This window comes from Bison bison, unplaced genomic scaffold, assembly GCF_000754665.1.
Source record: "Bison bison bison isolate TAMUID 2011002044 unplaced genomic scaffold, Bison_UMD1.0 scf7180017864525, whole genome shotgun sequence".
NCBI lineage: Eukaryota > Metazoa > Chordata > Mammalia > Artiodactyla > Bovidae > Bison > Bison bison.
Genome location: NW_011495076.1, coordinates 2744193 through 2772055, shown reverse-complemented (window position 1 = coordinate 2772055; position 27863 = coordinate 2744193). Strand labels below are relative to the sequence as shown.

Below are 27863 nucleotides of genomic sequence, written 5' to 3'. Positions count from 1 at the left end.
TTATGAAGAGCAAATGAAAAAAAACCTGATTACCTCGCTTTACCTTCCTGGCTGTGCCTAGCCCTTACCTGACTTTTCTAGGTTTATGACACCCTTGTTCTTATCTCAGTTCTCTTTTTTCCCTTTCAGTGTCCATTTCAGTCTTTCTTTGATTATCACCTCTTGTCTTCTAAATTTGTGGTGTCTTATTAGGGAAACCGACACTGTTCATGGGCATTTGGACTGCAGCTTGTGTTCCTTAGCCCATGTTTGCCCAGCCTACCTAGTTTTGACTATCAGTTGGCAACACTTAAGTATTTAAACCTGTGGGAATCTGGGACCTACCAGCCGTTGATGAAAGTTTTATTTGTTCTGTTTACTTGGCGTTGGTTTTTTACGTTACTGAACAGCCACTTTGTGTAGTCAGCCTTCAGCATGTCCCTATGCAATCTAGTTCCTACTTCTCAGCTTGTCCACGTGGTAGACAGTTTATTTAGCTCCTACTAGAAGCAACTTAGCAGCAGCAGCAGCAGTTTAGAGACATGGGTTCGATCCCTGGGTTGGGAAGATCCCCTGGAGGAGGTCATAGCAATCCACTCCAGTATTCTTGCCTAGTGAATCCCATGGACAGAGGAGCCTGGATGGCTATAGTCGAAGGGGTCACAGAGTTGGACACCATTGGAGTGACTACACACACACTCACAATTTATACTTTCATGTTATCTTTAGACAGTAGAATTCAGATTTCATATGTTGGCCTAGAAAATGTTAACTAGAAGGACTTCTGAGTACCTTTTGTATTTGGATTGTTTATTGTCCACTTTTAACATCATACTGTTTCTTTACCTTAAATCCTATGATTTCTGGGTTTAAAACTTAGCATTTAGTGCACAATTTCTCTACCTTAGCACTATTTTAGGATGAATGCTTTTGTTGAAGGAGGCTGTCATATGCACTGAAGGATGTTTAGTCTCATCCCTGGCCTCTAACTACAAGATTGTAGCAGCATCACTCCCTGGTTGTGATAGCCAAGTGCCCTAGAGGGCACAGTTGCTCTCAGCTGAGAACCTCTGGTTCAAGGTCTTGCAGGTTATTTTTCCACTACTGCAATGATCTCCTCAGATATATGGAATGGTTCCAAAACTACAAATACATGTTTATCTACAGTGGTTAGAGAGTAGCAACTTAAGGATCATACCATTCATTAATTTATTCAGTGTACATTTATTGAATGTCTACCAGATACCTTGCTAGATGTTGGAAAGAGATGAATAAAACATGGTCGTGTACCTATCTTGGTACATTAGTGATTCCGATTACTATGTCTTAATAGGGTGCCGTGTCTTGTACAGAGGAAGAAAGGTGTAGTGCTGTGCGTGTAGCAGATTTAATACCGAATGTCTGTTGATAATTGAATGACTGTCCTTATATAATAGAATGAGCATGGACTCTGTAATCAGACACATTCAGATCATAGCTTATTCTTCACTACTTTGTCATATAACCTTGAGCAAATTATTTAAAATTTCTGAAGGTTAAATGATAAAACACTACAGTCTTTGGTGAAATCCCAAACTCACATAAATGTGTCAACAAATAGTGGCTGCTATTATTATTTATTCAGTTCAGTTGCTTAGTTATGTCCGACTCTTTGCGACCCTGTGGACTGCAGCACACCAGGCTTCCCTGTCCACCAATTCCCGAAGCTTGCTCGAACTCACATCCATCAAGTCAGTGATGCCATCCAACCATCTCATCCTCTGTCATCCCCTTCTCTTCCCGCCTTCAATCTTTCCCAGCATCAGGGTCTTTTCCAATGAGTCACTTCTTCACATCAGGTGGCCAAAGTATTGGAACTTCAGCTTCAACATCAGTCCTTCCAATGAATATTCAGGACTGACTTCCTTTAGAATTGAGTGGTTTGATCTCCTTGTAGTCCAAGGGACTCTCAAGAGTCTTCTCCAACACCACAGTTCAGAAGCATCAGTTCTTCAGTGCTCAGCTTTCTTTATGAGAGAAAAGCTCTCACATCCATACATGACTACTGGAAAAACCATAGCTTTGACTAGATGGACCTCTGTCAGAAAAGTAATGTTTGCTTTTTAATATGCTGTCTAGGTTGCTCATAGCTTTTCTCCCAAGGAGCAAGTGTCTTTTAATTTCATGGCTGCAGTTACCACCTGCAGTGATTTTGGAGCCCAGGAAATAGTCACTATTTCCATTGTTTCCCCATATATTTGCTATGAAGTGATGGGACCAAATGTCATGATCTTAGTTTTTTGAATGTTGAGTTTTAAGCCAGCTTTTTTACTCTCCTCTTTCTTTCACTTTCATCAAGAGGCTTTTTAGTTCCTCTTCACTTTCTGCCATAAGGGTGGTGTCATCTGCATATCTGAGGTTATTGATATTTCTCCCAGCAGTCTTGATTCCAACTTGTGCTTCAGCCAGCCCGGCATTTTGCATGATATACTCTGCATAGAAGTTAAATAAGCAGGGTGATGATATACAGCCTTGATGTACTTCTTTCCCAGTTTGGAACCAGTCTGTTGTTCCATATCTGGTTCTAACTGTTGCTTCCTGACCTGCATACAGATTTCTCAGGGGGCAGGTAAGGTGGTTTGGTATTCCCATCTCTTTCAGAATTTTCCACAGTTTGTTGTGATCCACACGATCAAAGGCTTTGGTGTAGTCAATAAAGTAGAAGTAGATGTTTTTCTGGAACTCTCTTGCTTTTTCCATGATCCATAGGATGTTGGCAATTTGATCTCTGGTTCCTCTCCCTTTTCTAAATTATTTATTACTATTTATTATAGAAAGGATCCCTGAATGTCTAATCTTGAATGAATGAGTGACAGATCTATGTAGATAAAGTTTTTTTAAAAATTGAATTAATGGGTTGTCTTTCTTGGCAAGGAAAGCAGCTGTCCAAGTCAGCTAGCATTGAAATTGCCTCCATAGTAGGAGCCAGAGGTTGAGAACTAGAGGTGTAAGGATCCACGAGACTTGCAAAAGAGAGCTGTTTGAGAGAATCATGTATCACATTAGCAGAAAGGATTTAGAAAAGGTTTTATAGGCAGACGTGGTCTGATAGGAATTCAAATAAGAGAATTTAAGACAAACTGGAACACTTGGTCAGTTAATTGAATGTGAAAGCTCTTAAAGCGTTCAGCTGAATTCTCCTCAAGTGTTTCTCTTCACATTGCTCTCTTCCTTCTCTGAATTCTACATTATTATCTGTACCTTTTGTTTTTCATATTTAAGCTTATACTACCTCATGCTGCTGCTGCTGCTGCTAGTCGCTTCAGTCGTGTCCGACTCCTAGCGACCCCATGGACTGCAGCCTTCCAGGCTCCTCCATCCATGGGATTTTCCAGGCAAGAGTACTGGAGTGGGGTGCCATTGCCTTCTCCGAACTACCTCATATTAGTACTCAAATCTTCATAGAACTGCCTTACCTTCAGAGCCATATTGGAGGCTATGCGAAGACAAGAACGATGTAATTATACAGATGTTTTTCAGATTCATGTACCTTTTAGCAATACTCCTGTATTTGTGGAATGAAAGAGTGCACTCTGCTCTCCTCTTTCACCTTCATCAAGAGGCTCTTTAATTCCTCTTTGCTTTCTGCTATTAAGGTGGTGTCATCTGCATATCTGAGGTTGTTGATATTTCTCCCTGCAGTCTGTATTCCAGCTTGTGATTCATCCAGCCCACCATTTTGCGTGATATACTCCGCATACAAGTTAAATAAGCAGGGAGACAATACATAGCCTTATTGTACTCCTTTCCCATATTGAAACCAGTCAGTTGTTCCATGTAAGATTCTAACAGTTGCTTCTTGACCCACGTATAGGTTTCTCAGGAAATAGCTAAGGTGGTCTGGTATTCCAGTCTCTAAGAATTTTCCAGTTTGTTGTGATCTACGCAGTCAAAAGTTTTAGTGTAGTCAATGAAGGAGATGTTTTTCTGAAATTCCCTTGCTTTCTCCATGATCCAACGAGTGTTGGCAATTTGATCTCTCATTCCTCTGCCTCTTTGAAACCCAGCATGTACATCTGGAAGCTTTTGGTATAAGTGCTGCTTAAGGCTTCCCTAGTGGCTCAGTTCTTTGGAAGGAACGATGCTAAAGCTGAAACTCCAGTACTTTGGCCACCTCATGCGAAGAGTTGACTCACTGGAAAAGACCCTGATGCTGGGAGGGATTGGGGGCAGGAGGAGAAGGGGATGACAGAGGATGAGATGGCTGGATGGCATCACCGACTCGATGGACTGAGTTTGAGTGAACTCCAGGAGTTGGTGATGGACAGAGAGGCCGGGCGTGCTGCAATTCATGGGGTTGCAAAGAGTCAGACACGACTGAGCGACTGAACTGAACTGAACTGAGTGGCTCAGTTGGTAAAGAATCCTCCTGCAATGTGGGAGACCTGGGTTCGATCCCTGGGTTGGGAAGATCCCCTGTAGAAGGGCATGGCAACCCACTCCAGTATTCTTGCCTGGAGAATCCCCATGGACAGAGGTGCCTGGTGGGCTGCAGTCTATGGGGGTCAGAAAGAGTCAGATATGATTGAGTGACTAAGCACACAACACAAGCCTAGCTTGAAGGATTTTGAGCATAACCTTACTAGCATGTGAAATGAGTGCAATTGTATGGTAGTTTGAACATTCTTTGGCATTGCCCTTTTTTGGGATTGGAATGAAAACTGACCTTTTCCAGTCCTGTGGCCACTGCTCAGTTTTTTGAATTTGCTGACATATTGTATACAACACTTTAATAGCATCATCTTTTAGGGTTTTAAATAACTCAGCTGAAATTCCATCATCTTTGTTAGCAGTAACGCTTCCTAAGGCCCACTTGACTTCATACTCTAGGATGTCTGGCTCTAGGTGAGTGACCATAACATTGTGGTTATCTGGGTCATTAAAACCCTATCATTCTTCTGTGTATTCTGGCCGCCTCTTCTTAATCTTTTCTGATAGGGGCTTACTGTTTATGTTCTTTATCATGCCTATCTTTGATTGCTTGTACTCAGTATGCCAGCAAATTTGGAAAATTCGGCAGTGGCCACAGGACTGGAAAAGGTCAGTTTTTATTCCAATCCCAAAGAAAGGCAATGCCAAAGAATACTCAAATTACTGCACAATTGCATTCATCTCACACGCTAGTAAAGTAATGCTCAAAATTCTCCAAGCCAGGCTTCAGCAATACACAAACTGTGAACTTCCAGAAGTTCAAGCTGGTTTTAGAAAAGGCAGAGGAACCAGAGATCAAATTGCCAACATCTGCTGGATCATCGAAAAGGCAAGAGTTCCAGAAAAACATCTATTTCTGCTTTATTGACTATGCCAAAGCCTTTGACTGTGTGGATCACAATAAACTGTGGAAAATTCTGAAAGAGATGGGAAGACCAGACCACCTGACCTGCCTCTTGAGAAATTTGTATGCAGGTCAGGAAGCAACAGTTAGAACTGGACATGGAACAACAGACTGGTTCCAAATAGGAAAAGGAGTACGTCAAGGCTGTATATTGTCACCCTGTTTATTTAACTTCTATGCAGAGTACATCATGAAAAATACTGGGCTGGAAGAAGCACAAGCTGGAATCAAGATTGCCTGGAGAAATATCAATAACCTCAGATATGAGGTTATGGCAGAAAGTGAAGAGGAACTAAAAAAGCCTCTTGATGAAGGTGAAAGAGGAGAGTGAAAAAGTTGGATTAAAACTCAACATTCAGAAAACAAAGATCATGGCATCTGGTCCCATCACTTCATGGGAAATAGATGGGGAAACAGTGGAAACAGTGTCAGACTTTATTTTGGGGGGCTCCACTATCACTGCAGATGGTGACTGCAGCCATAAAATTAAAAGACACTTATTCCTTGGAAGGAAAGTTATGACCAACCTAGATAGCATATTCAAAAGCAGAGACATTACTTTGTCAACAAAGGTCCGTCTAGTCAAGGCAACAGTTTTTCCAGTGGTCATGTATGGATGAGAGAGTTGGACTGTGAAGAAAGCTGAGTGCCGAAGAATTGATGCTTTTGAACTGTGGTGTTGGAGAAGACTCTTGAGAGTCCCTTGGACTACAAGGAGATCCAACCAGTCCATTCTGAAGGAGATCAGCCCTGGGATTTCTTTGGAAGGAATGATGCTAAAGCTGAAACTCCAGTACTTTGGCCACCTCATGCGAAGAGTTGACTCCTTGGAAAAGACACTGATGCTGGGAGGGATTGCGGGCAGGAGGAGAAGGGGACGACAGAGGATGAGATGGCTGGATGGCATCACTGACTCGATGGACGTGAGTCTGAATGAACTCCAGGAGTTGGTGATGGACAGGAAGGCCTGGTGTGCTGCGATTCATGGAGTCGTAAAGAGTCGGACACGACTGAGCGAGTGAACTGAACTGATCCTTGATTGAAATGTTCCCTTGATATCTCCAATTTTCTTGAGATTTCTAGTCTTTCCCATTCTATTGTTTTCCTTCTTTCTTTGCATTTTTCATTTAAGAAGTCCTTCTTATCACTCCTTGCTATTCTCTGGAACTCTGCATTGAGTTGGATATATCTTTTCCTTTCTCCCTTGCCTTTCATGTCTCTTCTTTCCTCAGCCTCCTCAGACAATCACCTTGCCTTCTTTCATTACTTTGTCTTCAGGATGGTTTTGGTCACCACCTTCTGTACAATGTTATGAACCTCCGTCCATAGTTCTTCAGGTACTCTGTCCACCAGATCTAATCCCTTGAATCTATTTGTCACATCCACTGCATAATCATAAGGGATTTGATTAGGTCATACCTGAATGGCCTAGTGGGTTTCCCTACTTTCTTCAATATAAGCCTGAATTTTGCAATAAGGAGCTCATGATCTGAGCCACAGTCAGCTTCCGGTCTTGTTTTTGCTGACTGTGTAGAGCATCTCCATCTTTGGCTGCAAAGAATATAATCAATCTGATTTCAGTATTTCCCATTTGGTGATTTCGATGTGCAGAGTTATCTCTTGGGTTGTTCTCTTGACAGAACTGTTAGCCTTTGCCCTGCTTCATTTTGTACTCCCAAGTCCAATAACTTGCCTGTTATTCCAGGTATCTTTTGACTTCCTACTTTTGCATTCCAGTCCCCTGTGGTGAAAATGATACCATTTTTGGTGTTAACTCTATAAGGTGTTGTAGGTCTTTATAGAAGTAGTCAACTTCAGCTTCTTCGGCATTAGTGGTTGGGGCATAGACTTGGATTACTGTGATGTTGAATGGTTTGCCCAGGAAATGAACTGAGATCATGCTGTCATTTTTGAGATTGCACCCAAGTACTGCATTTTGGACTCTTATTGACTTTGCGGGCTACTCCATTTCTTCTAAGGGATTCTTGCCCACAGTAGTAAATATAATAGTCACCTGAATTAAATTCTCCCGTCATTCATTTTAGTTCATTGACTCCTAAGATGCCAGTGTTCAGTCTTGCCATCTCCTGCTTGATCACGTCCAATTTACCTTAATTCATGGACCTTACATTTCATGTTCCTATGCAGTATTATTTATAGTATTGGACATTATTTTCACCACCAGACACAACCACAGCTGAGTATTGTTCCTGTTTTGGCCCAGCCACTACATTCTTACTGGCTTTTTTTTTTGCCCTCAGCTCTTCCCTAGTAGCATATTGAACACCTTCCAACCTGGGGTGCTCATCTTCCAGTTTTGTATCTTTTTGCCTTTTCATACTGTCCATGAAGTTCTCCAGGCAAAAATACTGGAGTGGGTTGCCATTTTCTCCTCCAGTGGACCACATTTCGTCAGAACTCTTCACTACGACTTGTCTGTTTTGGGTGGCCCTGCATAGCATGGCTCATAGCTTCAGTGAGCTGTGCAAGCCCTTTTGCCACAGCAAGGCTGTGATCCATGGAGGAGAAAGGCAAAACTGACCTCTCCGTGTATGAGATATCGTACATAGTGGGCTTCCCTGGTGGCGCTAGTGATAAAGAATCCTCTGCCAATACAGGGTAGACGTAAGAGACACAGGTTCAATCCCTGGGTCAGGAAGGTCCCCTGAAGGAGGGCACAGCAACCTACTCCAGTATTCTTGCCTGGAAAATCCCATGGATAGAGGAGCCTGGCAGGCTGCAGTCCATGTGGTTGCACAGAGTTGGACATGACTGAAGCGACTTACCTTGCATGCACATCCTATGTAGTAATTATGTTTTTAAAAGACTTGGCAAGAAAAAATTTGATTTTGTTTAATGTTAACCTGTGTTGTATAGTTGCTAAGTCATGTCCATCTCTTTGCAACTCCATGGACTGCAGCCTGCCAGGCTCCTCTGTCCATGGGATTTCCCAGGCAAGAATACTGGAGTGGATTGCCATTTCCTTCTTCGAGGGGATCTTCCAGATGCAGGGATCGAACCCACACCTCCTGCATTGCAGATGGATTCTTTACTGCTGAGCCACCAGGGAAGTCGTACCTTAACCTATATTTAGAAATTAAGAAAAGAAACTAATTAATATTCAGTGATATTACTAAAACATGCTTGAATGTATACTTATTTAATTTAAAATGTTTTTGATATAGATAAGAGAGTATTGTCCTTCTTTTACTGTGGCTATCTTTATATATCGTGTCAGATTTCAAGATTCTATTGGCTTTGAAAGTGTCTTGGATTTTACTTTGATATTGATAATACCATTAAAGTATATCCTTTCTATGAAATCTACATGCTTTGGTAGAATTGAGTATTCAGATTATTTGTATATTATTATCTCATATCTATAATAAACTTTGATCATCTAAATGGTTTGACGCTAAGGATTTTTACAGCTAATTTGTTGTATATACATTCTTATAAAAGTGACCATGTCTAGCCTGACCAAAATTTAATAATATATTATTTTAATATTTAAAATGTGTTTTCCAAAGATTGTTGCAAAATTATAAAAGTTTAAAGACCCTTCAGAATGCTTTTTATATAATAAGCAATTTGCTTCATCTGGCATCTTTGTTATTTCTTTTGTTTTGATTTTATTAACACAGAAAAGCTTCACTGGCCTGAGCAAGAGCTTGCTAAGAAGTCCATTCTAAATGCAGAAGCGTCCTTGATCATTGACAGCAAAAGAAGCATTTCACATTTATCTCCTGCAATACTGAAGGACATTTTCACAACTGGAACCAGTAGTTACAATGTCTTACTACAGAGCAAAGAGGAGAAAAAGCATCATTCACAAAAACAGCCTTCCTCCACCGGCTCCAAAAGATGTAGAAAACCCAGCAAATCTCCTAGCTCTTCGCGTAGTAAAGATCTTCGCAAGATGAAAGCCCCAGTGCCTGTGATGAGCAGTAGTACTTGGTACTGCCTAGAAAGGCAGCCTGCTGTGTTTGTCACTGGGTCAGTGTCAAGTCCTGTAAAGTTTACGCATGATATCTCTGTTACAGGAAACCCCATAGTACTGCCACCTAAACCCAAAAATGAAAGAAAAGTGAAGCGACACCTTTTCTCCACACTGCCAAAGCCAAAGCCAAAGCCACAGCCTCTGCTGTCGAGAAGTTTTGAAAAAGGAGATGATTTTTCTGGAAAGAAATTTTGTATACTGACTGCTATAAAGCCCACCAACTTGGAGAAAGAAAAACTGAGGTTCTTCAAGTCCGACTACACCTACAATCCTCAGTTTGAGTATGCTAATCCCTCTCTGCCAAGCGTATTGGCCAAGCACAGCAATGCATCTGATCGATTTCTTAAGCAGGTAAAATGCTGCTTCCGTCATGTGATTTCACTTTATGTAGTGAAAACAATTATTTGCCATCATTTAAAAAGCCAAAAAAGTTCTAAAATACTCCAATTATTTATAGTTATCTCCCATCTAGGATACATAAATATGTGACAAGAAATCTCTAGGTGAGTGTCAACCCATATTTAAATTACTTCGCTCTAATCAAAATTTATAAAGAATCTACTATGTAAACATTGTGTCAGGAAGCAACTATATTAGGAAAAAGCTTCAGATTCTGACTCTAAGGTTTCATTTGGGATTTACAGACTTGTGGCCCTTTCATAAATCCACATACAAGTGTTTGTGTTTTCTTTTTGATTTTGAATGCGTTAGATGGAGCATGCAAATTTCTGGTTCTCCCTGTTGTATTACATTCACAGCTTGCTTAGGCCCCAAATGGCATTTTGAGGACTGAGGCTTGAAACTTGCCAAAGTACTTTTTAATGCTTTACTGAAATTTTTAACAATCATCAAATAACTATTTCAGTATTCACTTAAAAAAGAAAATAATGGAATTTTTAAAACTACCTTCAGGGTTCACAAATCATGATGCAGATGATAATAAAAGCATCTCTTTCCAATTGCTCAATTTAGATATTTAGCACATAGTTTTGTGTGTTAAGGTCTTATGAACTTCAAAATCTGCTTAAGTTTTTGAGGAGAAATTGGCTGATATTTACCTTCAGGGCATAGAGCTAAGATCTTAAAAGCAGACTACATTTGGTTAAATTAACTTTGTATAGGGTTTTTATAATGCATTAGGTTCAACTTGGCTTCATTACTGGTTGAAAATCTGTAGGCTCCATGAAGCCGCGTGATTCCATTTATCTTTAGCGGATGCCCTGTTTTAGCATTTTGCTGCAGTGCAAGTTCTTTGGACTTGTGGCCAGCAAATTTTTTTATTGTTTGTTATAGATTATATGAAATCTGACCAGTCTTTTAAAGCTTTTTCTTTTAGTTGCTCAGGAAAGTGCACCGCCCCCCTGCCTTTTTAATTGGAGTATAGTTGATTTACAGTATTGTTTCAGGTGTACAGAAAAGTACATCTGTTATACATGAATCCACTCTCTTCTAGATTTTTTTCCCATATAGGTTATTATAGAGTACTGAGCAGAGATCCCTGTGCTATGCAGTAGGTCTTTATTAGTTATCTGTTTTATATACAGTGGTGTGTATTACATTCCCTTAAAATTGACAGTAATATAAAAATGCTATTTGTGGTTTTTCCCCCTTAATGCTAAAAGAGATGGCTGAGATTTCTTTATCAGTATTCTTTAATTTGGAGTCTTACTGCAAGCCCTACCAGTTGGTAAAGGGATTTCCCACCATTAGGTCAAAATGAATGCTCTTTCATGCCCTTGGATGGGAGTTAGGAAGCATCAGCAGCTCCAAAGATTGAGAATTGACAGTGGTTGGTTTCTGGCCCTACAATCTTTATTTTAGCCCAATTTCAACTTTTTATGCTTGGGTCATTTGAGACTTCTAAATAGGACCAGTAATCCTAGCTGGCTGGTATTAAATACTTCAAATGCCACCGTTTGGGAGAATGATCACAACAAAAGCCAAATGTACTTCAAATCACTTTAATCAAATAAAGGAGATTCATCAGAACAGGGCCTCCATAAAATATGCTTAAGTTCCTACTTAGCATCTGAATGAATTCTGACTTGATATATCCTTCCCCTTCCCAGCTGTGAAGTTAAAGCATCAGCTTCAGGGCTAGTTTCAGGACTTAGAATTGTGCTCCTCAGAGGGGTCAGGATGGCCAACTAGCCCACTGGTCTCTGGCCTCCACCCTTGAGGCCTTGCCAACCCATAGCTGGTAGTCTTGTAAGTATCATGATCTGGATCTTTCCAAGGCAGGCAATCTGTATTGTTGTTGGACAGTGACTGTGGTCCTTTTTAGTGCACAGATTGGCAGAGCAATAGTAAATGCAGGCCAGATACGTCTACCATAGTGGAACCAAGGTCCTGCCCAGGTTCGATTCGTTCCTAATTGGTTGCGCTGTCAATGTCAAGGAGTTCCAGGACTCAAGTTTTTTTCTAGTCTAGGCAGTAGGTTCCTCAGGAGGTCCTCAGGCCCTTTAGGTAGTTCAGAGCATCTAGCATGGGCTGCAGGACTTGAAAATAACTCCACGTGGAGCCTGCTGAACCCTGCTTAGCCTCTTGCTGGCAGCCATTGTGAGTCTTAGCTCCTCTCAGCTCCTCAACCCTTGGGGGTCAGAAGCTGAGAATGTCTGTTTTCTGAGGTTGTGGACCTTTGCAGGAAAGAGCGCAGTACTTCCTGGTGCTGAAGAAGGGATCTGGGATGAGGAAATGCTGAAAACTATGCAGGGTCAGGTGTCTCCTCATCAGTGAATCAGAAGTAAAGCCTTAGTGGCACATGTGAGCAGTGACCTGGCAGCCAGTACATTCTACCTTACTTCTTTGTGGCTGACTATCCTGGAAAACCTAGGTATCAAATCCATAATGGCTTCAGAGCCAGCGTGTTGTTGAACAAGATGGGAAGGGTTTTCAGGGCAGTGATAGGAATCCTTGGCAGTATTTCCAGCAGTCAAATGAAAATTATATGTTTTTATGAAAGCCAGTGGGTAGCGTAAGTCACTGATTTTCCACTCTAACTGGAATCATATCTCATTGTAGATCATGGCTAGTATCCTGCTAGCTGGAAGCCCTGATTGGTCGAGTGATAGTTAATAACATAGGCAAAAAAAAAAAAAAAAAATAACATAGGCAAAATAAGTTAACTTTTGTTTGGCTTGTAAATTAAAGTTTGAATTATGTTCTTGTTAGTAAAGCTGGAGCAGTGGGGATCATCAGTGATTGGAAAAAGTGGGGAGAAGGAAGGCTTTGGGGTGTTGGGGAAAGACCCTGGGCTGAGGCTACCCCGCTGGCTGTCAAGGAAGGAATGGTAAAGATATGTACGAGGAGTTAAGAGAACAGGCCTGAGACTACCATCCTTAGAAAGCCTTGGTTGCAAGATTAATTGGAGCCTAGTGTCTGGGAACTTGACTGTTGAACAGTTTCCTATACTGAAATAAACTTTCCCTAAGTGATAAGAGGAGCTTGCCATGCCTCATTGTACAAACAGTATGTTTTATGGAATACCTCTTTTCCTTTCAGGAGCCTGGAATTTTAGATTTGCTAGGCATAGGGGTACTTATGTGACTAGCCTATGATAAAAAATCTTGGGCATTGAGTGTGTGATCAGTTTCATCAGTAGACCAATCTTTACATGTTCTTTACAACTCAGTTGCTGGAGAAGTTAATTGCATCCTATGACTTCATTATGAAAGGATTCTTTTGAGGCTACTTCTGGTTTCCTACAGACTTTACAGGATATAAGAAATGGGGTTAGGATATAAGAAATGGGCTTGGGTTAATTTTTTTTTTTAGGGCATTTACATTCAGATTTTAGAAAAAGAAGAATACAAAACTCAATACTAAAAAAAAAATCTCAGTATTGCTCAAGTAAAACATCTCTGTGGGTTATAGTCATTGTCAGTTTGAGACTCCTGGTGAGTTAATAAGGTCTGGCTTCTTACAGCTTTGTAAAGGACCATTGTATGGCACAGTTTCAGGGGATGCTATTTACAAGCTGAGCTTGGGCTCACCTGTGAAAGAGTGATTATTAGTTGCTGCTTTTTGGAAGCTTTAAGATGAGTGCTTACCTTCTGCTGTTTTGGCACCCATCCCCATCTTCCAGCTACAGCTGCAGTCTCAACTCCATAATATATCGCCATTTAGTGCCTTGGAAAGAATAGCAAGGTTAAACCTGGGTGCCTAGACTGTCAACTGAGTAAATTGAAAGAAGCAAGTACGGAGTGCCCCAAGGCGGTCATAGCATTGTAGATGACTGACTTCTCTCCCCATGCCTCTTGGCTCTGCCAGGGAAAAAGCAGAAACATCCATTCCAGCTCCCACATGCGTGTGTGCTAAGTCGCTTCAGTTGTGTCTGACTTGTCATGGCCCTAAGGACTGTAGTTCGCCAGGCTCCTCTGTCCATGGGATTCTGCAGCTCCCACAATATATACCTTTTATCTGTTGACCACTGTCCTAATTGCATTTCTTCTGTTTCCTTTCTATACACAACTGAGAATTGACAAGAGGGTTAAAATAAAGTTATTTTCAATTGAAACAAAATAATTGAACTTTCAAAATGTCTTCAGTGAAGTAGTAATTGTTTTCCTATTCCTAAGGCATTACATTTTTCAAAATAATTGTTATTTGCAAATACAATCAATTTTTGATTATCCATATTAATGGAAGGAAACATTGGTATGGATTGGCTAAAATGGCAAGATTATTCCCTGCTCCCTCCTTCTTGAATAGTTCTCATCAAGGCAGTCATCTTAACTTTCCTGCTGTGATGGTGCTACATTAGCCATAGTAAGTAGAAAACACAGCAACAGAAAAAGCCACAAACAGTTGTTATTTGCAAATACAATTGGTTTTTGATTATCCATATTAGTGGAAGTGGAGGTTGTAGAAGGAAATGATGTTTAACATCCACCATCTAAGTGAAAATAATCCCCTGAAGTGATTTATAAAGAAGAAAACTCTTTGAAACCTTCAATTTGGTTCCAGGGATCTTACCTTTTAACCTCTGGAGGAGAAGACGCAGTTAGGAAAGATGGGGTGGGGGATTAAGTATGGCACCCCACTCCAGTACCCTTGCCTGGAAAATCCCATGGACGGAGGAGCCCGGTAGGCTGCAGTCCATGGGGTCTCGAAGAGTCGGACATGACTGAGCGACTTCCCTTTCACTTTTCACTTTCACGCATTGGAGAAGGAAATGGCAACCCACTCCAGTGTTCTTGCCTGGAGAATCCCAGGGACGGTGGAGCCTGGTGGGCTGCCGTCTATGGGGTCGCACAGAGTCGGACAGGACTGAAGCGACCTAGCAGCAGCAGCAGCAGCAGTATGAGTGAAGAACAGATGGTAAGGACTTGTAATTACTAGAAGAAATGTGTAGATATATTTGTAAAAAAATGATGTAAAAAACATACAGTAAAATGTCTTTTTTCATCTTAGCATATCAGAGCACTCCATAAATGTTAATCTTTTCAGTATTTTGAAACAACCCTCTTAGCCAATAGTGCAATGGATCTTATAGCTATTTATAAGAATCACTGTCTTAAGTAAGAGGTTTATTAGACATATAAATGTAATTAAGAAATTGAAGGATTGCCTTCTTTAAAAAAGTATTCTTTGACTTATTGATTTTTAGGACTCTTGCTCTATAGGAGAGAGGTAGACCCGATCTCTCAAGTTTTTCTTGTACACTGTGGTGCAGAATGTTTCTGTTTCTAATTTTTGCACCCATACTGTATACTCATGTAAACATTGCAGTGTCTGCTTCATTTTCCTCATGTATATATTGAGGGGAATAGACTCAGTGATCCTTGAGAGCCCTTTCTAGGACCACACACCTAAGTTCCAGCCCACAAAATACTATGGCTAGTCACTTAAAGATTCCATTTCATGTCATTATGTATTCAGTTGTGTCATGCGTTTTGTTAAAATGTTTAACTATCTTTCCACATCATGTGTTAATCACAGAAAAGCTCAGCTTCTGCCTGCTGTTAACTGAAGATTCTTTTACTTCAGATATCAGTGCTTTATTAACTCAACCCATAACTGGCAAATATTTTGGTTTGCTGAAATTAACTTTACAAGTAAGTGGGATTTGTTTCTCTGCAAAACCTAGTGGAAAAAACCATTTCAGTGCAGTTCTTTCTACAATGTGTGTTCAGCTTGACAATTCTAAAGAATGCTTTTTAAACTAAGGTTACTGAGAAAGTAGCCTAACAGCAGAAATGGGAAGAGAATAACCAAGGAAATCAGGGTGTGAGCAAATCTATATTTTATATTAAATTCATGTGAATTTTACATTAAACTTCACAATGTAGCTTTAATATAGGAAAATGTAAATACCTTACTGACTGGCAACCATGTTTACATGAGTATGTAGTATGGGGGCAAAAATTTTAAATGTGAGAACCTGAAACTTAGTAGGAAGGTATTATACTTAACATTATTGGATTGTAAAATTAGCTCTTGTCACCAGAAGTCCAGCAGCATCTTGAGGGGAAAGCACAGACAAGGCACCTTCTGGAAAGGAGAGTAGTCATCAGGAAAGGAACTGTATACCTCAGAGCAGACAGGGGTTCCAACAGCTTGGAGACTGAGTACAAAGTCATAGTATTACCAAGTGCAGGCATATTGTCTTAGTAGTGATAAAACATTAAGAGTGACATAAACTTGAATTCTTATAAAAAGCTGTGTCCACGAGTGAAACAGTACCAGTTGAGAAAGCGAGCTGCAAGAAAGTTGATTTTTTAAAGGTATTTGATGTCTCTCAAAAAGACCTCTTCCATCATAACCATATTTAAGAGTTAGGATATTACTTGGTATTAATATATTCTACATCTGCCTAACTGGAAAAAAAAAAAGCTGTTCTGCTTATGTAATTAGAGTATCCTAAATATATTTCTTGAAGTAAATGAAAGTTAATGGTCTATGCTATCAAAGGTAGCTTGATAGAGTTATCATAAAATCTCAGAGGTATTTAGAGAAAAGAATTCTGACTTTTTTCCTGCATTGGAATAACATAATGCTTAACATTCTGTGGCATAGCATTGCATTTTCATTTATAGAGTTCAAATATTCAAAGTAAGTATCTCGATGGACCAACTTCATTATGAAGTGAAGTGAAAGTTGCTCAGTCGTGTCCGACTCTTTGCAACTCACCCCATGGACTATACAGTCCATGGAATTCTCTAGGCCAGAATACTGGAGTGGGTAGCCTTTCCCTTCTCCAGGGGATCTTCCCAACCCAGAGATCAGACCCAGGTCTCCTGCATTGCAGGCAGATTCTTTACCGGCTGAGCCACAAGGGAAGCCCAGGAATACTGGGGTAGGTAGCCTATTCATTCTCCAGTTCACTTCCCAACCCAGGAATCAAACTGGGGTCTCCTGCATTGCAGGCGGCCTTTACCAACTGAGCTATCAAGGAAGCCGAACTTCATTATGCTAGGAAATAAATTCTGATTTTTTTTCTTCCTGGTTAGCAGACTTTGTACAGCTAGGGTCACATGTGTAGGATCTGAGCAGGGATCATAAATGATTGCAGGGAGTTGTCTGGGCACTGTAGGCAACTGGAAACCAGATAGCAGTTGGGCTACAGTTTGGGTCTAGTGTATCATATCCTCAGAAATTGTAAGAGAAGATAGATAACTTGAATTTTATACAAAGTCTTCCAATTTGTAAATGTTGACAACTAATTTAAAGAAAAAAACAAGTTGTTCAAACCAATGAAAACCCGTTTGTGGGCCACAGTCATCCCTTGGGTTGCCAGTTTGCCACCTCCAATTGACCAGATCTATTATACATAAGCTTTGTTTTGAGGCCAGTGATAGTGTAACATAAAGATTTTTAAATGTGGTCCTCAGGAAATGCCTTGCTTTTGGAGTTTATAGTGAAAATGGAATAGGTAATTTATTGTTAGATTAAAATGCATGCATAATACATAAAATCACATTGTGTTCTAAAACAAGTGTTCGTTTTCCTTTTTTGGTAGAAATAACACCATTGGAAATCAAATACCTTCACTGATGATAATATGTCTTGATATAAAATTTCTTTGAGGCCATGTTTTAATTGTACTAGTATTAAGGTATTTTGTGTTGGTAGACCTCAAGTTGTCCAGACAATAAAGGGGGAGGGAAAAGCAAGCCTTCTTTAAACTATACTTCTCCTTAGGTGACACAGTTTTTTGCTGAGCAAATCACAAGCCTTTTTCCAGATTCATTAAAGTTAAAAGATTAGAGTTTAGTACCTCTCACAGTAGTTTTGTGTATTAGATTGGAGATGTAAGGTCATTTCTTAACCTAATATCAAGGAAGATTTTCTTACAGAGACGGAAACACCCCAATCAGATTGTGTGTCCTTGGAAGAAGGTATGACCTTGATGACTCATTGAAACAACACTTCATTGATGTGCCTTTGAAAACTTGCCTAACCTGCAATCTCAGGTTCTTATCTTAACAAATTCTTTTCTCCAAAACAGCTTGAATATCTACTTCTTCCTTGTAGGTAGTGAAAGAAGAGTTTGCAGTACTAATTTGTACTGTTTACAAATATCTTCTCTTGGTAGCATTTACCCTCTCACTCTCCCACTTAACATTGTATACATCCAAACTACCCTTAACCCTGAAGACAGAAGGGGCAGAAGGGGATTGAGGGGAAGGCTGTAGGTGACGGTTTTCTTTGTCCTCTATGTTCTTTCACTCATTCCTTCATTTAAGGCAGACTCAGTGTCTCGGATCTATTTCCGGGATTCTGCATATGTAGAATATAATTTATCGAAACATTTTTCTTTGTTAAACTGCGACCAGATTATAATAAAATCTGTTTTACAGAAAACTGAGTTATTGGCAAATGCAGTTTCTCTTGCTCTCCACACTACTGTCAGTGTCTAAGTGTCAAATCTGATTGTGTCACTTTCCTTCCTGCAAAACTTTAGAGCTCCTCATAATTCAGGATAAAGTCCAAAACTTTTACCATGGGCTGCAGGTCTTTCATGTTTCCTAATCTAGCTCATGCTTAGGTTTCCAAAGTCAACGCTATACTCCCACAGCACCTTGTGCAGATTGTCTGTCATGAAATGTATCACTCTGTTATCATCCTTAAGTTTCTTTTTTTACCTTGACCACGAGACTAACCTCTTTTATAAAAGTGTGTTTTATTTATTTCAGCTGTTCCCAGAATCTGACAGAGATTGAAAATCTCAAAATCAAAATCTCATTTAGATTGAAAATCTCATTTAGATTGAAAATCTCGTTTAGTTCCTGGCACTAAATAAATGAGTTTCCTGGTGCCTGTCTAGCCTAAAAGCTCTGTATTTCACTTTCGTTGCTTTGTGTATGCTTTTGACAATATTCTCCCCCTTTACCTGGAATATCGTCTGTTTCCTCTAGGGCCCCACTTTAGTTTACCTTCCTGTGTTTTCACAAAATTTTATTCATACATCCAACAGAGAATTATTAAACTATGTAAATTTCAGTATAATCTCTGTCAGTCTAATGGTCAGGCTTGGAATTAGATTCTAAAAGATTGTAAAATATAAACATAAAAGCAGGGATTGGCAGAAAGAAAGTAACCTTAAAGATGAATGAATACAAGATGTTATTAATGGTATGCTAGAACTTCAATGAAATACTCTACAAACAGTAGATCCAAATTTGTGACTCGGGGTCAAGTTCATTGGGCACGTATGTTTCTTTGGGGGGACAGCTTAGTGTTTTTAAAAACATTGGTATATAAGGATGCTCTTCTATTTCCTCTGTTGTTCAGTCTCTAAGCTGTGTCCTATTCTTTTGGGGCCTCATTGATTGTAGCCTGCCAGGCCCCTCTGTCCATGGAATTTCCCAGGCAAGAATACTGGAGTGGGTTGCCATTTCCTCCCCCAGGAAATCTTCTAGACCCAGGGATCAAACCCACGTCAGCAGACAGATTCTTGACTACTTAGCCACCTGGGAAACCCACAGTCATTTGGGAAATAGATTACAAAACAAGTTCTCTTTCTCTTTCTCTCCCTCCCCTCTTCTGCTCTCTGTGTCTATCTCTAATTTCATCCTCACACCAACCCTATTAGGTAAGTAGGGCAGAGATTTTCATCTCCATTTTGCTATTGAAGAAACTAAACCTGAAAGGTGAAATGACAGACCTAAGATCACGCAGTCAGTAAAAGGTAGGGCACCAGCATAAAACCAGATCTTTTGACTTCTAGTCTTTGCACAGTGTCATCAAGGCTTATATTGTGTTAGTGTCCCTGTTGTATATAGCTTTTCATTGAGTGACAGCTGCATTTGAAAAGGGAAATAGGTTTTTAGCACATGACTGTTTAAGTGGCTTTTGACTGATGGTGAGATTTCCAAATTGCTAAACAGCAACAGAATCAGAAAGTAAACCAAAAGTAGGTCATTCAACAGAGTGTTGAGATTTTTCAGAAAGTTTGCTGTATCATACAAGATAGTGCTGTAAGTTTTGTACAGAGATTTTTCATTTTCTGAATTAGTGGTTTAAATATTATACTGTGCTGTTTGATTACTATTTGTTTTTTAAATGATGGCTTTATGAAGATATAATTGACATGCCATGTAGTTAATCCATCTAAAGTGTACAGTTAAGTGATTGTCAGTATGCTTAGGATTATGTAGTCATTATCACTATCAAATTTGAGAACATTTTATCACCTGAAAAGGGAAACCCTGTACTCATTAGAAGTGACTCACCATTTCTTGCCAACACTCTCACCCCCACCCAGGCTTAGACAACCATCAATCTATTTTTCTTTTTATGGATTTAACTGTTCCAGACATTTCAGATAAATGAGTCATACAATATATGGTTCATTTTGACTGGCTTCATTTACTTAGCATGTTTAGCATGTTTTCAAGATTAATCTATATCATAGCATGTTTCAGTACTTTTTATTATTGGATAATACTCCATATATATATTACATTGTATTAGTCCATTCATCAGTTGATAGATATTTAGATTGTTTCCACTTTTTGGCTGTTATGAACAACGCTGCTATGAAAATTTGTGTCCAGATTTTTGGTGAACATGTTCTTGGTCATCTTGGGTATATACCTAGTATTAATAGTAGATTATATGGTAGTTGGTCATATGGTAGGAGATCAGAGATCATATATAATGGGTCATATGGGAACTCTGTGTCTAACCTTTTAAGGAAAACTTTTCCAAAATGACTGCACCATTTTACATTCCCACCAACAGTATATGATTTTCAGTTTCTCCACATCATCATCAACTCTTTTCTTCGTTTTTTGTCAACTCGTTTTTATTTTTACAGCTATTCTAGTGGGTGTGAAGTGATATATCATTGTAGTTTTAATTTGTATTTCTCTGACTAATGGTGTTGAGCATCTTTTCATGAGCTTATTGGTCATTTGTATATCTTCTTTGGATAACTGTGTTTGTATCTTTTGCCCATTTTTTAATTGGATTATTTGTATTTTTATTATTGAATTATAGGAATTCTTACTATATTTTAGATATGTCACTTTTCAGATACGAAATTTGTAAACTTTTCTCCCATTCTGTGCGTTGTCTTTCTGCTTTCTTGATGGTGACCTTTGAAGCATAAAAGCTTTTAATTTGGATGAAGTCCAACTTACCTGTTTTGTTCGTTGATGTTTTGGTGTCATATCTAAGAAACCACTGCCTAATACAAGGTCATGAAGTGTGTGCCTGTGCTTTCTTCTAAGAGTTTTGTGTGTAGCTCTAACATTTATGTCTTTGATACCTTTGGAGTTAATTTTTGTATATACATTTGGAGAAGGAAATGGCAGCCCACTCCACTGTTCTTGCTTGGAGAATCCCAGGGACGGGGGAGCCTGGTGGCTGCCGTCTATGGGGTCACACACAGTCGGACACGACTGAAGCGATTTAGCAGCAGCAGCAGCAGCAGGGGTCCGATTTTATTCTTTTATTTATATGCAGTTATCCCAGCACCATTTCTTGAAACTCCTGGTCCTTCCTCTCTCTCCCTTCTTCCCCCTTGGCAAGCCCAAGTCTGTTTTCTCTGAGTCTGTTTCTCTTCTATAGATAGGTTCATTTGTGCTACATTTTAGATTCCACATATAAGTGATATCATGTAATATGGGGCTTTCCACATGGCTCAGTGCTAAAGAACCTGCGACTGCCTGCAATGCAGGCGACGTGGGTTCAGTCTCTGGGTCAGGAAGATCCCCTGGAGAAGGAAATGGCAACCCACTCCAGTATTCTTGCCTGAGAAATCCCATGGACAGAGGAGCCTGGCAGGCTGTAGTCCATGGGGCCAGAGAGTCAGACATAACTTAGCGACTAAACCACTACCACCATATGCTATTTGTCTTTCTCTTTCTGACTTACTTCACTTAGTATGATAATCTAGTTGTTTCCATGTTGCTACAAATGACATTATTATTCTTTTTTATGCCCCAGTAGTATTCCATTGTATATATGTACCACACCATCTTTATCCATTCATCTGTTGATGGACATTTAGGTTGTTTCCATATTTTGGCTATTGTGAACCGTGCTGCTATGAACATAGGGGTGCATGTATCTTTTTGTATTATAGTTTTGTCCAGTTATATTCCCAGGAGTGGGATTGCTGGATCATGTGGTAATTCTATTTTTAGTTTTCTGAGGATCCTCCATACTTCTCTCCTCGGGGGCTGAACCAACTTACATTCCCACCAACAGCATAGGAGGGTTCCCTTTTCTTCATACCCTCTCTAACATTTGTTATTTGTAGACTTTTAAATGATGACCATTCTGACCAGTGTGAGGTGGTACCTCATTGTAGTTTTGATTTGCTTTTCTCTAATAAGTAGTGGTGTTGAGCATCTTTTTATGTGCCTGCTGGCCATCTGTATGTCTTCTTTGGGGAAATGTCTATTAAGGTCATCTGCCCATTTTTCGATTGGGTTTTTGTTGTTGAGTTGTATGAGATATTATTTATATATCTTAAGATTACAACTTTGTCTGTTGCATCATTTGCAAATTTTTCTTCCATAAGTTATCTTTTCATTTTTTAAAAAATGGTTTTCTTTACTGTACAAAAGCTTGTAAGTTTGATTATGTCCCATTTGTTTATTTTTGCTTTTGTTTCAATTTCCTTGGGAGACTAACCTAAGAAAATATTGGTATGATTTATGTCAGAGAACGTCTTGCCTAGTTTTTATGTGGAGTCCTTAGGGTTTTCTATTTATGGTATCATGTCATCTGCATATAGTGACAATTTTATCTTTTCCTTTCCAATTTGGATACCTTTTCCTGCATTTTCTTGTCCGATTGCTGCTAGGACCTCCAATACTATGTTGAACGGAAGTGGTGAGAGTGGGCATCCTTAACTTGTTCCAGATTTTAGTGGGAAGGCTTTTAGCTTTTCACTGTTGAGTATTATATTATCTGTGGGTTTGTCATAAAAGACTTTATTATGTTGAGATATGTTCCCTCTATTCCTGCTTTGGTAAGAGTTTTTAATCATAAATGGATGTTGAATTTTGTTAAGTTCTTTTTCTACATCTATTGAGATACATGTGTTTTTTGACTTTTGTTAACGTGGTATAACATGGTTGATTTTGTGTATGCTGAACCGTCCTTGTGAATTGGGGATGAATCCCACTTGGTCATGGTGTGTGATCTTTTTTTTATGTGTTGTTGGGATTTGGTTGCTAATATTTTGTTGAGAAGTTTTGCATCTATATTTATTGAAGATACTGGCTTGTAATTTTCTTTTTTGGTGGTGTTTTTGGTCTTGGTTTAGGGTGATGGTGGCCTCATAGAATGTCTTTGGGAATGTTCCCTCCACTTCAGTCTTTTGGAAGAGTTTGAGAAGAACTGGTATTAGTTCTTCTTTGTATGATTGGTGGACTTCATCTGTGAAGTCATCTGGTCCTGGACTTTGATTTGTAGGAATCATTTTTTTTTTTTATGATTACAGATTCTATTTCACGTCTAGTGATCCATCTCTTCAAATTATCTTTTTCTTGATTCAGTTTTCGCAGGCTGTACATTTCTAGAAAGTTGTCCATTTCTTCTAGGTTGTCAAATTTGTTGACATGTAATTGTTCAGAGTATTCTTTTATGGTTTTTTGTATTTCTGTAGTATCACTCAAGATTTCTCCTTTTTCATTTCTTATTTTGTTTGGGTACTCTCTCATTTCTTCTTGGTGAACCTGACTAGAGGTTAATTTTGTTTACCCTTTTAAAGAACCAACTCTTGTTTTTGTTTTTCTATTGTTTTTAAAATCTATTTTATTTCCTTCCTAATATTTATTTTTTAAAATCTTATTTATTTTGGCTGTGCTGGGTCTTCATTGCCACTCAGGCTTTTCTCTGGTTGTGGCAGGTGGGGCCTGCACTGTGCGTGGGCTTCTCATTGTGGTGGCTTCTTTTGTTGCAGAGCACAGGCTCTGCAGAGTGTGGGCTTCAGGAGTTGAGGCATGTGGGCTCAACAATTGCAGTTCCCAGGTTCTGGAGCACAGGTTCAATAGTTGTGATGCACGGGCTTAGCTCCAAGGCATGTGGGATCTCCTCAGACTAGGAATTGAACTCACATCTCCCACATTGGCAGGAAGACTGTTCACCACTGAGCCACCAGGGAGTGTGAAGACAGTGAAAGTGTCAGTTGCTCAGTCATGTCAAGTTGCCTTGGTTTTCCAGTGCAAGGGCTACCTGAATGATAAGGATTTTCTAGGAAGGAGGGGTTATCATTATTATCATTGTTATTAAAAGCTCATTATCCCCTCCCTTTAGAATTTTGAAAGAAAGTGTTAGTCAGTCATGTCCAACTCTTTGTGACCTCATGGACTGTAGCCCACCAGGCTCCTCTGTCCATGAGATTCTCCAGGCGAGGATACTGGAGCAGGTTGCCATTCCTTTCTCCGGGGGATCCTCCTGACCCAGGGAACAAATCTGGGTATCCCGCATCGCAGGCAGATTCTTTACTATTTGAGCCACCAGGGAAGCCCTCCCTAATCTTGATTATTTCCTTCCTTCTGCTGACTCTAGGTTTTGTATATTTGTCTTTTTCTTTTACATGCCAGGTTAGGTTGTTTCCTTGAGATTTTTTCTTGTTTTTTGATGAAGGTCTGTTGTACTTTTAAATTTCGTAAAAGTTGTTTTGGTAGTGGTCCACCTCAGGGGGGGTCTTGCATAGATTCTGTTGGAAGGAGCTTGGTCAGTTAGCTGTGCAGTGGAGGCACCTTCTGTAAAAGGCCTGCCATAGCATTATAGTCAAGGGAGAAGGACCACAGCTGAACCAGTTATACAGGAATTGTTCACTCCTTCTTCCATATACTGAGTATATTCAGTACACAGAAAGCACAGTCACTCAGTCATGTCCAACTCTCTGTGACCCCATGGACTGTAGACCACCAGGCTCCTCTGTCCAGGGCATTTTCCAGGCAAGAATACTGGAGTGGGTTGCCATTTCCTACTTCAGGGGGATCTTCCCAACCCAGGGATCAAAACCACGTCTCCAGGGTCACCGACATTTGCAGGCAGATTCTTTAACCCGCTGAGCCACAGAATATATTAAAAGTACTGAATATTCAATATGCTGAAGGGAAATGGGGGACAGATGGGGAGGACTCAAATCACTGATTATGCCTTCCTTTCCTAGTGAAAGTTCTTTAGGTCCCAGACCAGGCCCTGCCTAGGGGAGGTGAAAAATCTTTAATTAGATATATGATTTATGTTTTAAATTGGTTAAATTAACTTGAACTTTTTTTCTTTTAATACTTGAATGTTATTGGAAGTTAAAGAAATGGTAGAGATATATTTGAAGATAGGAAAGGGATATTCTGAATGGCAAACTGAAAGTGATGATTGGGGAATTCCCTGATGTTTGTTTGAATCTCCCACCAAATAATATTGGGAGATGTAGTTTTCTGATTAACTTAAATGATATTAATGGAGAAGAGAGATTTTGACATGAAATTTATTGCCTGTTAAACATATTAACCATGTGAGGGTATATGAAAGTTTGATTCCCAAAGTGGTATAGATATTGATTCTCTGAGCTCTAGGGGGAAAGGATGAACTTTCTTTTATTTCCTATTTTAAAAAATAAAAACTTGTGGTGAGGTGTGGATCAAAGGGTACCAAAATTCAGTTATAAACTTGGAATAAGTCCTGGGCATCTAAAATACAGCATAATGATTATAGGTAATAATAATATATTTTATACTTGAAATTTGCTAAGATCTTATGTTCCCACTGCATATGTGAGGTGATGGATTTGTAAATTAATTTGATTGTACTATTCATTCCACAGTGTGTGTGTATATATATATTGTCATCACATTGTATACCTTAAACACATCATTGTACAATTCCTAAAATGACATAGAAAATGTCATTTTCCTATGACATTTTTCATAGGAAAATGATTTTTTCCTATGCATATTGTAAACAATTTAAACAACTCCTGTAAAGTGCAAACAAACATCAGTGTAGCACATTACCCTTTCCCAAAGATGAACATCATATCATGTAGCATTTGGGTGTATCCTTCCAGGCTTCTTTGTGCCTTTTAAAATTGCTTATTGCCTTTTCTTTTTTCCAAAGTTGAAATCATACTTGTAAAATCTTTGTGGCCTGTAGGAGGTTGCGTGCTGCTGCTGCTGCTGCTGCTAAGTCGCTTCAGTCGTGTCCGACTCTGTGCGACCCCATAGACGGCAGCCCACCAGGCTTCCCCGTCCCTGGGATTCTCCAGGCAAGAACACTGGAGTGGGTTGCCATTTCCTCCTCCAATGTGCAAGAAAATGAAAAGTGAAAGTGAAGTCACTCAGTCGTGTCTGGCTCTTAGCGACCCCATGGACTGCAGCCTATCAGGCTCCTCCGTCCATGGGATTTTCCAGGCAAGAGTACTGGAGTGGGGTGCCATCGCCTTCTCCTAGGAGGTTGCATAATGAAGCAGAAATTGTTGTCACACAGAAATACTCACTGATGAAGTAACCACTGAACACTGCTGACTTGTCTCTTAAAACTTGAATTTATTCACCTGTCCAACCACTGTCTCTCTATGTTGGAGTCTAATGCAAATGGATTGGGAAGTCAGTGAAGGATATTAGAAATCTGTGTGATCACTGACAAATGTGTCTAGGTTGGACCAGTTGAAAATTAATAAAAAAAAAATTCTAGAGATGACTACAGGATGGGCACTTCAGTGAAGAATGATTGAATATGACATATTAAGCTAAGCTTTTGGGACCATCTGTGTAGCTCCCATGTAGGGTTGCTACCATGCTGGTGCATGTAAGTCGTGCAGTGAAAGAAAAAATGTGCTGTTGTATGTCATTTTGATAGAAAAATTACATCCCTTCTCCAAAAAGCTCCCACTATTTTTATTCTTTCTTTGATGTATGTAATAGTTGATAGGAACAAGGTTTCCCCAGTGTTGTTAAACTGCCAATATAATTTTTTAATCTTATATTTGTTAGAGTACTTTTTCAGGATAAATTTTCAATCAAATCTTTGTTCCCAAGTATGAATATAAATGCATACTTACTATGAATGTGAATTCTTAGTTCAGTTCAGTCACTCAGTCGTGTCTGACTCTACAACCCCATGAATCGCAGCACTCCAGGTCTCCCTGTCCATCACCAACTCCCAGAGTTCACTCAAACTCATGTCCATCGAGTCAGTGATGTCCAGCCATCTCATCCTCTGTCGTCCCCTTGTCCTCCTGCCCCCAATCCCTCCCAGCATCAGAGTCTTTTCCAATGAGTTAACTCTTCACATGAGGTGGCCAAAGTACTGGAGTTTCAGCTTCAGCATCAGTTCTTCCAATGAACACCCAGGACTGGTCTCCTTTAGGATGGACTGGTTGGATCTCCTTGCAGTCCAAGGGACTCTCAGGAGTCTTCTCCAACACCACAGTTCAAAAGCATCAATTCTTCGGTGCTCAGCTTTCTTCACAGTTCAACTCTCACACCCATACATGACCACTGGAAAAACCATAACCTTGACTAGACCGAATTCTTAGTAGCCTTCTATTAAGTACCATTTGTTGGTGATAACTAGGATCACCTGTATTTAAGTTTTTCCAAATTCTCTAGACTGTTTTATATCTGCTATAATAGTAACCAGATAATAACATTTTCCTACTGAGTAAGCATATACTAGAAAAGCTAATTTTTCCTAAATTAAGTAGATACTTTTAAAAACTTATAAGCACAAGTTATAATAAAAATTTTCTTTAGCTTTTGTTTAGGTCTAAATATAAGTCCAATATAGAAGTACCACTTCTGTATCTTATGTAATTAAGGCAACATTTCTCACTTTCTTCTAACACTGGTATATTGATGATTAGTGACCTTTAGGGGCTTCCCTTATAGCTCAGTCAGTAAAGAATCTGCCTGCAATGCAGGATACCCGGGTTTGATTCCTAGGTCGGGAAGATCCCCTGGAGAAGGAAATGGCAAGCCACTCCAGTGTTCTTGCCTGGAGAATCCCAGGGACGGGGGAGCCTGGTGGGCTGCCGTCTATGGGGTCGCACAGAGTCGGACACAACTGAAGCGACTTAGCAGCAGCAGCAGTGGG

At 39.7% G+C, this 27863-nt stretch overlaps 1 protein-coding gene across 2 annotated transcripts in view; it reads left to right on the top strand.

Moving 5' to 3' along the window:
* The window catches only part of KIAA0895 (KIAA0895 ortholog), a 61533-nt gene that overhangs the window by 6434 nt on the left and 27236 nt on the right, over window positions 1-27863 (top strand). For both annotated transcript variants that reach the window (XM_010831151.1, XM_010831152.1), the window contains exon 2: window positions 8998-9704. In XM_010831151.1, coding sequence (XP_010829453.1) covers window positions 8998-9704 — 707 coding nt within the window. The remainder of the gene's footprint in view (window positions 1-8997; window positions 9705-27863) is intronic.